The sequence below is a fragment of the Chanodichthys erythropterus genome, chromosome 20 (genome assembly GCF_024489055.1).
Source record: "Chanodichthys erythropterus isolate Z2021 chromosome 20, ASM2448905v1, whole genome shotgun sequence".
Classification (NCBI taxonomy): domain Eukaryota; kingdom Metazoa; phylum Chordata; class Actinopteri; order Cypriniformes; family Xenocyprididae; genus Chanodichthys; species Chanodichthys erythropterus.
Window position 1 is genome coordinate 37,547,139 of NC_090240.1, and position 12,708 is coordinate 37,559,846.

At 40.9% G+C, this 12,708-nt stretch overlaps 2 protein-coding genes across 2 annotated transcripts in view; both read left to right on the forward strand.

The window, feature by feature from the left end:
- The first annotated feature begins 2,876 nt into the window (after nt 1–2,876).
- On the forward strand, nt 2,877–9,303 carry egr4 (early growth response 4). The gene is made up of 4 exons (XM_067370540.1): nt 2,877–3,035; nt 3,430–4,414; nt 6,379–6,546; nt 9,285–9,303. Exons 1-4 carry the CDS (start codon nt 2,936–2,938, stop codon nt 9,301–9,303), a joined length of 1,272 nt encoding a protein of 423 aa, XP_067226641.1. The 5' UTR covers nt 2,877–2,935.
- Nucleotides 9,304–10,177: 874 nt separating this feature from the next.
- The window catches only part of si:ch73-290k24.5 (F-box only protein 41), a 10,862-nt gene continuing 8,331 nt past the window's right edge, over nt 10,178–12,708 (forward strand). Inside the window, exons 1-5 of the mRNA XM_067372033.1 lie at nt 10,178–10,791; nt 10,873–11,065; nt 11,173–11,234; nt 12,175–12,407; nt 12,675–12,708. The exon at nt 12,675–12,708 is cut by the window's right edge and continues 106 nt beyond it. Of these exons, the coding sequence (XP_067228134.1) occupies nt 10,178–10,791; nt 10,873–11,065; nt 11,173–11,234; nt 12,175–12,407; nt 12,675–12,708 (1,136 nt within the window). The remainder of the gene's footprint in view (nt 10,792–10,872; nt 11,066–11,172; nt 11,235–12,174; nt 12,408–12,674) is intronic.

Here is a 12,708-nt window from a genome sequence, read left to right on the forward strand (position 1 = left end):
TAACATTTTAGTCTTTTCCTGCATTTTTTGTTTTTTACATGGCACATGTCTGTTGTCACTCTCAAGAGCTTCCCGCTCCTGAGCTGTGAAATCCGACACCTCCAGCTAAGCTCGTGCACGCGCTTCTGCAGCTCTCGCGGGGGCGGCCGTTTATTTTTGGCGGGAATGCCTCGCGTTTGACAGATGCCGGTACCGGGAACGGGCTGCCCCGGAGCTCTCCCACGCCTCGACGATTCAGCGCTCTGTAACGATAGAAATCTCACCAAAAAATAGATGAATCACGTGCGACAAGCTGCCTTGCAGTTATCCTTTATAGACAAAACCATGTTTGGTCTCGGTTTCCGGAATATATATGAAGAGTTTGGCTCCAAAACGCAATAACTCTATTTTGATTAAAAAGGTGTTTTCTTTACCAAGAAAATGGCAAGATGAAAACCACTATTTTCTGTTTCAAACTTTCAAATAGCATCTTTTCGTTATAAAAACATTAAAAATTCAAATCTACATTTTGATTTTAAAAAGTTTATTATAAAAACGTATGATTTTTTCCCCAAAATGCAATAAATCCATGACACTTTTTTTTTTTTCAAAATGCAATTAATGCATCAATATAAAAGTTATTTTTCAAATTGAAAATACACAACAAAGTAAGTTGATTCACATATATGACAGAGTCTAAACTTTGCCAATACTTATCTTATATACAGGTATTTGACTTAAAATACATTCAGTCGTTGAAATTAATTCAACGGGTCATCTTATTAATGTTATGAATTATTTGTCATTACCGATTAAAGAGTATCTGGCGCCACCGCACGGTTAAATAAACACATTTGCCGAGTACATTGGTATTAAAAAGGGCTTTTTAAAAAACCTTCAATGTTTACAGTGCGTGAATGGTGCGCTGTGATTGGTTGAGCGGATATAACGCGTTCTGCAGAAAAAGGAAACTGACGTTTGTTGCGTTTTGGAAAGAAAGGGAGAAAACATGACAGAATAACACGACGGATATCGCATTTTGCGCAAAATTAATTAATGGCTTTTCAATACCAACCAGATACAATACTGATTTTGGCAGAAACTAATTTTTTTTTTGAAAATGGCATTTATCGCGTTTTGGAACCAAACTCTTCATATTATATATATATATATATATATATATATATATATATAAAATACACCATTATTTTTCCACTCTTATCTCCCCTTGCTGTGTACAGCTTATATAGGCTAGGCTACCTACATGTCATCAAAATGGCGGTTCAAATTGGCGGTTCAAAAGTTTTTAGATAAAGTCTTGACACTTAAGGTGTAGCCTACTGCAAAAAAACTTATTCTTGGTCAGTATCATTATAATTTTCCACCTACACTCTAAAAACTGCTGGGTTAAATATGGACAAAACCAAGAATTGGGTTGTTTTTACCCAGCCATTTTTTTCAACCAATTTTGGATTTATTTTTTTAGCCAGCAATATATTAATAGTAAAAGGCATGTTTTTGCTCACCCCCAAACAGGGGCAAATTTGTGGGGTATTTTAAGCTGAAACTTGACCATACCAGAGACTTATATTACATCATGTGAAAGAGGGCATAATATGTGCCCTTTAACCCAACCTGCTGGGTTTGTCCATATTTTACCCAGCTTGGGTTTTTTTAATCCAGCATTTTTTAGAGTGCACCTTACAAAACGTACAGCTTATATAGGCTACCACATGATGCATGTTAGGCCTATCATCAAAATGGCTGTTCAAAATGGCCGTTTTACTTAAAGTCTTGACATTTAAGGTGTACTGCAAAAAAAAACAAAAAAAAAAAACGTAGGCCTATTCTTGGTCAGTATCTTTATCATTTTTCCCACTTGTTTCAGCACCTTGAATCGATCTGTTTCTTATTTCTCAGCTTTGTTGCATTCATATTAGAATGAAACGGGCATCGAAAACTCCACCTGCGTCTCACCATCTAATAAATGAAATCTCCACGGGTGCTGAAGGCTGTTATCAAAGGGCGCCAAAGCAACTTTATGACTCATATTTGAAAGCATGGTCGCAGATGCAGCTGCAGTCCACGGATCATTAGCTGCTCTGGAGAAATGAAGCGTTACATAACACACGATAAAATGAGGCGAACTCAACGATTCAGCAGAGATGTTAATCTCAGTATACGCTTTTACCGTTTGAATACATGCAGTGTTTATGTAACGCGCACTCGTACTGGCGACATGAACGCGCACAAACATAATAAAGCACATATTTTGACCGTTCAGATGGCATGCTCGTACACAGGAAAGCGTGAGCGCGCATAACTGTCGCTGTCCGCGGTGCTGAAGGCTGATCTGGAATCAGTTTCCCGTAACAAAACATCAGCCCGCGCCATTAGGAAAATTGATGCAGATCAGCAGTCACGAGCATTGCGACAGATATTTGACATTTCCCGTGTTACAAATCACTCTGAATAACTGTTAATGTCTCGGTGTTTTCATTGTTACTGTCTCATCTAATCGACAGATAACCTGTCAAAAGTCACTCTTTCAGTTCCATTGCGAACATAATGGCCGCCTGTCATTCACAAACGCGCCTCATTTTTCCGCAATGGTCTTCAGGAAAGTCGCCGCTACGTCACGCCCCTGTGCCCATTTTCGGAGGGGAACCCCGTCACATCCTCTGCCCATATTTGGGCAGGAGCCGTCCAAAGTCTGTACACGGCGGGGAATCCTCCTGCCGACGTAGATGAGCTGTGGGCGGAGCCTCGGCTGAGCCGAACAGTATAAAAGGGGGACGAGGAATTCCGGTAAAACAAATCGACGGAGACCAGAACCTGAAGGAAGCCAAACGAGCTCTCACTGGAACGAGAAAAAGGGAATCCCAAAGCATTACCTTTGGAAATATTTCCCACGACATTCCTTGTGGATTTTTTGCTCCTTATTCAAATCGACATTATGCTGAACACCGTGGACTTCAGCGCTCTGGATCTGCTTTGCGCTCAAGCGTTTCCTCTGGAGGAACAATCAGAATCCCCTCAGAATCAACCTGATGCTGGTGAGTACATGTTAGCATTTAATATGATTTTGACTTGATAAAGATGCCATGCACAAAATATAAACACATATTCTGGAATTTAAGAATCAACCTTAAAAATAAAGGTTCTTTATTGGCATCCAATGAAGAGCTTTGGAATCTTTCCATTCCACAACAGGTTCTGAAATGGTTATTTGAAGAACTGATTGGGTTCTCTGGGGAATCAAAATGGGTATTTTATTGCATCATTGCAAAAACGCTCTTGTGGAACCTTTATTTTTAATGTAAAATGGCATGCAATGCACAAAATATAAACGGAATTGAAGAATCAATCATTAGAAATCATTAGTTTGGATCATGTGCTGCTGCAGTGAGTCAACATTATGTAACGCACCCTCTCCTCTTTCTCTCGCAGCTTTCGGTCTGTTGAAGCCCAAAGCGGAGCCGCTGGACGCTGGTTTTCCCGACTGCTCCAGCGACGGGTTCCCACCGTCTCCCCTGACCTACACCGGCAGCTTCTACACGGAATCCGGGCCGTGCAGCGCGGACGCGCTTCTCAACATCCTCACGGAGATCGTCGGCATCTCCGCGGCTCCCGAAAACTTGTCTCGCGGAAACGCGCTGTCACGGCAGGAGTCGCTGTTATCCACAGGGAGCTCGCTGGGATCGCCGGAATCGCTCTGCAACGACTCGTCGGATGAGTTCACGGACGCGAGCGCGCAACAGTTCTCCTACCCTGCGATTAAGAGCGAGTTTGGCAGCAGCAGCTGCAACGGCGGTGATCTTTTCGATGGCTTCTGCACTACTTCTCACGAGCCTTCAGACTTGGATGACATCATTGACTTGCTGTCTCCGCTTGGTCCAGAGACTGACTCGGTTTTGGACACGTGGATCAAGCAAGAGCCCTTGGAGCAAGCGAACTTCCAGATTCCAGCTTCCCATGAAAACAACCTCTACAGAAACATTGCGTTCCCCGGATTCCCCTGCGCAACGACCGCGCTCGCCGACGCGCTGGACTCGCTCCTCTCCACCAACAACACGGTCACTCAAAGAAGCAAACCACGCGCCAGGAAGGGCGAGAAGCCCTTCTCCTGCCCGGTTGAGAACTGCGAGCGCCGCTTCTCGCGCTCCGATGAGCTCAACCGCCACGTGCGCATCCACACCGGCCACAAGCCCTTCCAGTGCCGCGTGTGCCTGCGCTGCTTCAGCCGCAGCGACCATCTCACCACTCACATGCGTACGCACACCGGCGAGAAGCCGTTCTCCTGTGACGTGTGCGGGCGACGCTTCGCGCGCAGCGACGAGAGAAAGCGGCACGGTCGCGTGCACATCAAACAGCGCGAGAGGATGCAGCAGAAGACGGAGCTCCTCGCCGCGTGCGCGTTTGAACTCCAGTGCGCGTGAGTGCTCTATAGTTCTGCCAATTCTTGGGAAGTTTATGGCTTGTTCAACGCAAGAGCAGCTCAGCGCTCCGCAAACTAGAGGAGGAAGCGAGCACCACACGTGACGTGTTGATGTGCGCGCTTGGCATGCGGCTGAAAGCTTGTAAAAACTCTCATTTATCGTCTGCAAAGCCAGGCACGTTTCCGGTGGACAGCCGGTTTAACTGTCTAAAGTCGCAGAGCGCAACGAAAAAGTCAGAGAACGCCGATGAACCTCAGATGTTGTGTATGAAGTACTCTGCATGTCTTGATGTGAACGCGCACTTGTTTTACACTGCTGGCATGCATCACGTGATGTCCTCTTGAACTTGTTGTATTTTGATACATCACTTTATAAAGCACACGAGAAAAGCTCTATATATTTGTATGTTATTGATTGTAATTTTGTATCGTCGATTTTCAAGGGAGTATAAGAGAAATCTATCTTATAGGTTTTCATAAGTGATTGTATTCCACTTTCAACAGTAGAATGTGTTCGGTTGGTTCTTGGGAACCTGATATGCTACAGAGTATTAAAACTTCAACATCGTAGTTGAGTTGCAGTAGCACACTTAGATGTGCAGAATCACTTCCGGTTTCTTCTGGAATAGCTGAGGTCGTATCGATATTGTTGTCTATTTGCCTTTGGAAACTGTTCTTGTGCAATGAAACGCTGTTAAAACGCCTTGTGAATATTTGAGGCTACTGAATGTTTCAAATAAAACTTTATTTATTGACATTATACTCTGAGTCTTTAATGGTTGTGTTTATGGTGATATCTCAACTAAAACTACACACACATCAGCAGGTCTATAGGTCCAAACACATACTTATTATTTATTAGTGCTACTTTACACACTAACCAAAAGGAAACATCTTAATTAATCAAGTGAAAAATAAATGATCTAATATTGCCGAATCAACCTAAATACATTAAAATTATAAAATACATCATAATTATAAAACACAAAATTATGAAAAGTTGTCATAATTACTGTAAAAATTATGTTTTTTTTTATATTGTACTTTTCCTATATTGTAGTGATTAATCAGATCATATAATTCAAATTTCATCATTACTGTAAAAATATTAAAAAGTCAATTGTTTTTATATTTGTATTTATTGCACTATATTCACAATTCATACAGGCAATAAAATAAAAAAAGAAAATAAAAATACATGAATAAATAGCTGTCATAACACTGTAAATTGTGAAAAAAATATTTTTATATTGTAGTGATAATCAGATTCAAATTTCACAAAGACAATTAAACAAATTAATTAAGTTCATAATTTTTACTGTAAAAATATTGAAAAAATAAATTATTTTATATTGTAGCCTACTGTTCCTATATTTGAGCAATTGAACAAATCATTGGATTCAAATTTCATACATGACAAATAAAAGAAAAATAAAAGTAAAAACAAATGAATAAATAGAGTTGTCATAACTATTTATAAAATAAAAATATTTGTATATTTCACTTTTCCTATATTGTAGTGATTAATCAGATAAAATTTCATACAGACAAATAAATAAATTTAAAGTTCGTCATTTCACTGTGAAAAACTTGTTTTTATATTGTAATTTTCCTATTGGTCGTTTTCACCTTCACTTCATCTCGATCCAGCGCCATCTACTGGTGTCCAATGAAACACCGCATATCTTACAGAGACACAAATTCTTAAACGACACAAAAACTTCTTATAGGAGCCCAAAGATAATATATTCACCTTTATTTTGACATATTTAACGTACTACATAGACTGAATTATCGACACTGCGTATTTCAATCAAACCTCCTCGTTCCAGGTTCAGACTTTCAGCACCACGAGTCATGTGGACAGCGCCGCTCGCGCACAGCAGCCACGGCGGCGCGTGCCCGACACAGATGCATTTTTCTTTTCTCTGTTTTTTTTTTTTTTTTTAACTCTCCTCCAGTAGTCCGTTTGACGTCAGGGGCGACCGGAGCGGCTGCTCGTGCATGGACGGGCTCGATGAGTTTCGCGGGTCTGTGGAAGACAAGAGTCCAGACAGAGTGAAGGCGAGGGACGCGTCCGATGTCTCGGAACCAGCAGAACTGGTGGGTTTTACTGACAGACGGGATCGGTGAGCATGAAAACTCACAGCGATACTGACATGATTAACACTGCACAATCATTTGAGTAACAGGATGAGCTCGCGCTGCATGCTTATGGATGATGCACGTGCAGTTATTGGGCTGGGTCGCGTGCATGATGCAAACACATCAGACAGATTCCGATACAAGACGAGCTGATGTAGATATGATGAACATGAGCAATTGATTCACCTTCTATTCGTGTAGATGTTTCCTTAAATTATAATATAAATGAACCTTAAATGCGAAATAAATCTGCTCTTTCAGCAGGAGACTGTGCATTTTTATGATCGATGTGCACATGAATATTTCTAGACTGTATTTCATCATTACGGTGTTAATGGAGCTTGACTCGGACAGCTTTTGTCTTCATCATATTCATGCGTAAATAACGCGGAGCGCGCGCACAGGGTCATGCATGAATTCCGACACGTCACTTAGAATCTTTCACACACACACACACACACGCGCGCGCACACAGTTCACTTCATGTGTGTGAATCTGAACCGCTTGAACTTGTGTTGAATATAGAATTTGCTTTGGAATGGTATTCCTTTGAATGGCAATGTTTATTGAATACATTAGAGCATTCTGGGAATAAAGTGTTACACACACACACACACACACAGTTAATGGATAGATGGAGAGACAATTACTGTAAACCTGATATCCTAGTAGACACATAAATTAGATAAATATATAAAGTAAAGAACAAGCATGAAAGAGAGGGTGATGCAAGACATTGAAATATAGTTGGCAATGTTGCTATAGAGTGTGCATAATTTATTTAAACAAGTGTGAGACATACCTTGAACAAATACAAACCCTAAAACAAGACAAGGGTACCAGTGGCCATCCAGGGACTCTAAACATGATCAAAGGAGAAAGTGTGAATGTAACATGTTTGTAACAAGTGTAGATGTAACATGAGTGTAACAAGTGTAGATGTAACATAAGTGTGTAACAAGTGTAGCTGTAACATGAGTGTAACAAATGTAGATGTAACTTGAGTGTAACAAGTGTAGATGTAACATGAGTGTAATAAGTGTAGATGTAACATAAGTGTAACAAGTGTAGATGTAGCATAAGTGTAACAAGTGTAGATGTAACAAGAGTGTAACAAGTGTAGATGTAACTTGAGTGTAACAAGTGTAGATGTAGCATAAGTGTAACAAGTGTAGATGTAACATGAGTGTAACAAGTGTAGATGTAGCATAAGTGTAACAAGTGTAGATGTAACATGAGTGTAACAAGTGTAGATGTAACTTGAGTGAAACAAGTGTAGATGTACAGTAACATGAGTGTAACAAGTGTAGATGTAACATGAGTGTATCAAACATAGATGTAACTTGAGTGTAACAAGTGTAGATGTAACGAGTGTAACGAGTGTAGATGTAACATGAGCGTAACAAGTGTAGATGTAACAAGTGTAACAAGTGTAGATGTAACATGAGTGTAACAAGTGTAGATGTAACGAGTGTAACGAGTGTAGATGTAACGAGTGTAACGAGTGTAGATGTAACATGAGTGTAACAAGTGTAGATGTAACATGAGTGTAACAAGTGTAGATGTAACGAGTGTAACGAGTGTAGATGTAACATGAGTGTAACAAGTGTAGATGTAACATGAGTGTAACAAGTGTAGATGTAACTTGAGTGTAACAAGTGTAGATGTAACATGAGTGTAACAAGTGTAGATGTAACATGAGTGTAACAAGTGTAGATGTAACGAGTGTAACAAGTGTAGATGTAACATGAGTGTAACAAGTGTAGATGTAACGAGTGTAACAAGTGTAGATGTAACATGAGTGTAACAAGTGTAGATGTAACGAGTGTAACAAGTGTAGATGTAACATGAGTGTAACAAGTGTAGATGTAACGAGTGTAACAAGTGTAGATGTAACGAGTGTAACGAGTGTAGATGTAACATGAGTGTAACAAGTGTAGATGTAACGAGTGTAACGAGTGTAGATGTAACATGAGTATAACAAATGTAGATGTAACGAGTGTAACGAGTGTAGATGTAACATGAGTGTAACAAGTGTAGATGTAACGAGTGTAACGAGTGTAGATGTAACATGAGTGTAACAAGTGTAGATGTAACGAGTGTAACAAGTGTAGATGTAACGAGTGTAACGAGTGTAGATGTAACATGAGTGTAACAAGTGTAGATGTAACGAGTGTAACGAGTGTAGATGTAACGAGTGTAACAAGTGTAGATGTAACATGAGTGTAACAAGTGTAGATGTAACGAGTGTAACGAGTGTAGATGTAACATGAGTGTAACAAGTGTAGATGTAACATGAGTGTAACAAATGTAGATGTAACAAGTGTAACTAAGATGGATGAGTCTAGATGTTTTTGTAAAGGGTAAACAATGACAGAATTATCAACTGAAAGCACAGACCTTCAATATTACTAGATGAGGTTCACACTAAAATGATAAAAAACAAACAAGCCCTGTGAGTACATACAGTTACACAATATGAGAAACAATAGTAAAAGACAGAATGAACCCTGGCTGGATGCATTAAAATACACAAGACACAGAAATGGCACACTTTACCTTTGTATTCATATCTGTAATAAACAGAAACATATTGACAATTAAGAAGCACTTTAAACTGCAACAAATCATGTTTTGCCATGGAAACTAGAGTATTTATAATTGATTGGATGATACTAAAGTTACAGACGTGTTGTTTTTGTGTTCCTTTATTCTTTTGCAGGTGCAATAAGTCTGCATGAGCCTTTTTGGACTGAAATGCTTCTGAAAAAACACTCTGGATCAGTTCTGAAATGCCCCTGAAAAACTAATGAATGGCTAATGAAATTGTTTTAAGAATGCTACTGAAACAAACAGTCCTGAAAAGCTATTGAAACATTGCTGAAGCATTTCCGAAACTAACGTTAGTGAAAAGATTTAGAAACACTACTGAAATGATTCAGAAACAATTCTGAAATGCAACTGAAATGCTATTGAAACATTACTGAAACACTACTGAAATTAATGCTACTGCAACAATTCGGAAACGCTACTAAAACGTTTTGGAAAAGATTCTAAAATGTTATTGAAACTGCTGAAAAACTACTGAAACTAACAGTACTGCAATTATTCAGAAACACAAATGAAACATTACTGAAAAACGTCCTGAAATACTATTGAAACATTACTGAAACACTACTGAAACTAATGCTACTGAAAAGATTCAGAAACTGTACTGAACTGATTAGGAAACTCTACTGAAACTATTTGCAAATATAACTGAAACATTACTGAAAAAAACATCCCAAAACACGACTGAAACACTGCTGAAACGATTCAGAAACACTACTGAAACATTACTGAAAGAATACTGAAACGATTTGGAAATGCTACTGAAATTATTTGGAAACTACTGAAATGATCAAAAAATGCTACTGAAACAATACTAAAAAAAAAACTAAAACGCAGCTGAAACCGCAAACATCCTGAAAAGCTTTTGAAACACTACTGAAACAAATTCTCCTAAAATGATTTGGAAACTCTACTGAAACATTAATGAAACAGAAATGCTCCATGAATGAACTCACCATGAGACTCTGGAGTTGTTCTCCGAGCGTTTGAGCACATCGTTGCAGTATGTCGACCAGCACTGGGCTGCAGTTGTGCTGCCCGACCTGTGGAGAGGCGTGTGGGTTTGGAGACCACCTGTCCAGCGTCCGCTCCTGCCAGAAACTCTGTCTGAAGCCAAGACGAAGCTCTGAGGGGGGACTGATGTCCCTGTATGCCCAGCGAGAGATCGATATCGCTCATCCACTGCGCCTGGAACTCCTCGATGCCATGAGTTTGTCGACCCGAAAGATCCTCATCCAGAGGGACTCGCCCTCCTCAGTGCTGGCGGTTGCCTTGACCTCCAGGGCCGCAGAGGCGGAGGCAGACGCCGGGCATGCTGTGGCCCAGTTGGGTGTTCCGTGGCTGGGCAGGTTGGCGCTGGAGGCCCGGCTTCAGCAGCTGGCTCTGGAGGTGCAGGAGCGTGTGACGCTCAAACTGGAGGCTCTGCAGGATGAGGTGAAGAGGAGGAGCGTGGAGGTGAGCAGAGCCAGGAGAGAGAGCGAGCGGATGCACAGAGAGAAGCGCGAGGCAGAGGAGAGAGCGGCTAAACTGGAGCGTCAGGTGGACATTTCCGTGGAGATGCTGGCCAGCCTCAGATACGAGCTGAGAGAGAGAGACGAGCAACTCCGACGCAAACAACAGTGAGTGTTTAGATCAGGGATGCAATTTCAGTAAACAAAAATGGTCGTCCGAAACTGCAAAAATTAATCTTCATGTTTTAGGGAAGTGTGTGACCTGGACAGGTTTGTGCGGGACACAGCGTTCCAGGAAGCGAGCGCAAAGATCCGCCTGCAGCACTTCATTGAGGACCTGCTGGAGAGAGCGGAGCGGGCCGAGACGCAGCTGCAGAACATCCACGATGATGTCAGTTCCTCTCACAGATACCTGGCAGGAAGCAGAGCTACAGGGTACCAGGTACAGGTGTGCACAAAACAGCAGAACATTAGTGCTGTGAATCTGCACACCTGCAAATCAACTCAAATTTATCAGAATGTGTTTGTGTTTGATTGTGTTTCTCTCAGAGGAGTTACAGCGTGTCGGGGTCGACCAGGAGATCCTCTCGTCTGTCTGAACAATACTACAGGTGCATTGCTTATCTATAGTACAACATTTATTGGAACTAAACCTCAAAAACAACTCAATAATTGTCAACCTATAAGAGTTGTATATATAAGGCCAGTAACTTTCGCTTTAAAGGATTAGTTCATCCAAAAATGATTAAATGAAGATCTTTTTGATCTAAGAGCTTACTGTCCCTCCATTGACAGCTTTGCAACTACCACTTTCAATCCCCAGGAAGGTAGTAAAGACATCATTAAAGTAATCCATGTGACTCCAGTGGTTTAACTTTAGTTTTATAAAGCGACTCGAGTGCTTTGTTTGCACACAAAAAACAATTTACCACAAAATATTCATCTCTGACACACATTCACATAACAACGTCTAATCTCACGTCAATACAACACGCATGAATCGCGGTGCTCTCGTGAACGTGCGTTGGAGATTAATTTGAATGAGTTAAAAAAATCGGATTGAGTGAATAATTCAATGACTCACTCATAAAGACTTCACTTGTTCCATTACTGGATGAATCAGCGCTTTTGAACAAATCTCTTGTATTAATTATTCAATGACAATTACATGTTTTTAACAGTCACTTGTTGCCACCTACTGGTGTAACCATGTAATGAAACAATCTTTATTTGAAGCGTCAAGTCACTTACAAAAGGTGATTTACTCTATTTTGATCACTTCCATAGACATCACTGTTTATAGCCGAACTATAAACATTTATCCCAGTACTTCTGTGATCATATGAATTATTATAAAACAGAAATAATGATACTGTGTGGTTGAAAAGACTGTTTGTGAAGCTGTTTCATACCTATACATGACAACTGCTCTCTCTGGCTCAGAACGCAGATCTAAATGTTCGCTGTGTGATTTTGTCAAAGGTTTCGAGTCGCAATCTTTTAATGATTAATCAAGCAGTTATATGTGAAGGAAATGATGCATCTCTACAGGTATGACCGGAGGCAGCGGACGCTGTCGGTGGGTTCGGGCGGTTGCGAGGGTCACTGGGACGGACGGCAGTATCTGTGTGGAGGTGTCGAGGGTCCCGACAGCGGCTCTGACTCGCCCTGGCTGATCCGACACACTCACACCGACGCCGATTCGGACAACTGGTCCCTTTACACCGCAGAATCACAGGACAACACACAACAACGCACGGGCTACAGGACCTACAGCCGCACGGGTAGAGCCATACATACACACTTCTAAAGAAGTATATTACTTGAGCTGAATAGTTGATTATTGTGATTATTAATTATTCAAATACCTTTTTACATTTCCTGGAGCGAACATAAAACAGATGTTCCCCATTCAAAACTCACTGCCACAATTCCATGTTGTTGCTGTGTGGTTGCTAGGCAACTCTGGATGGTTTCAGGTGGTTGGTAGGTCATGTGATGTCTGATATGTCAGTGTGGCGTGTTGACATGTTGTATGTTGTTCTCATCAGGTCAGGATCTGTCGGGGCTTCACTGGTGTGTGAA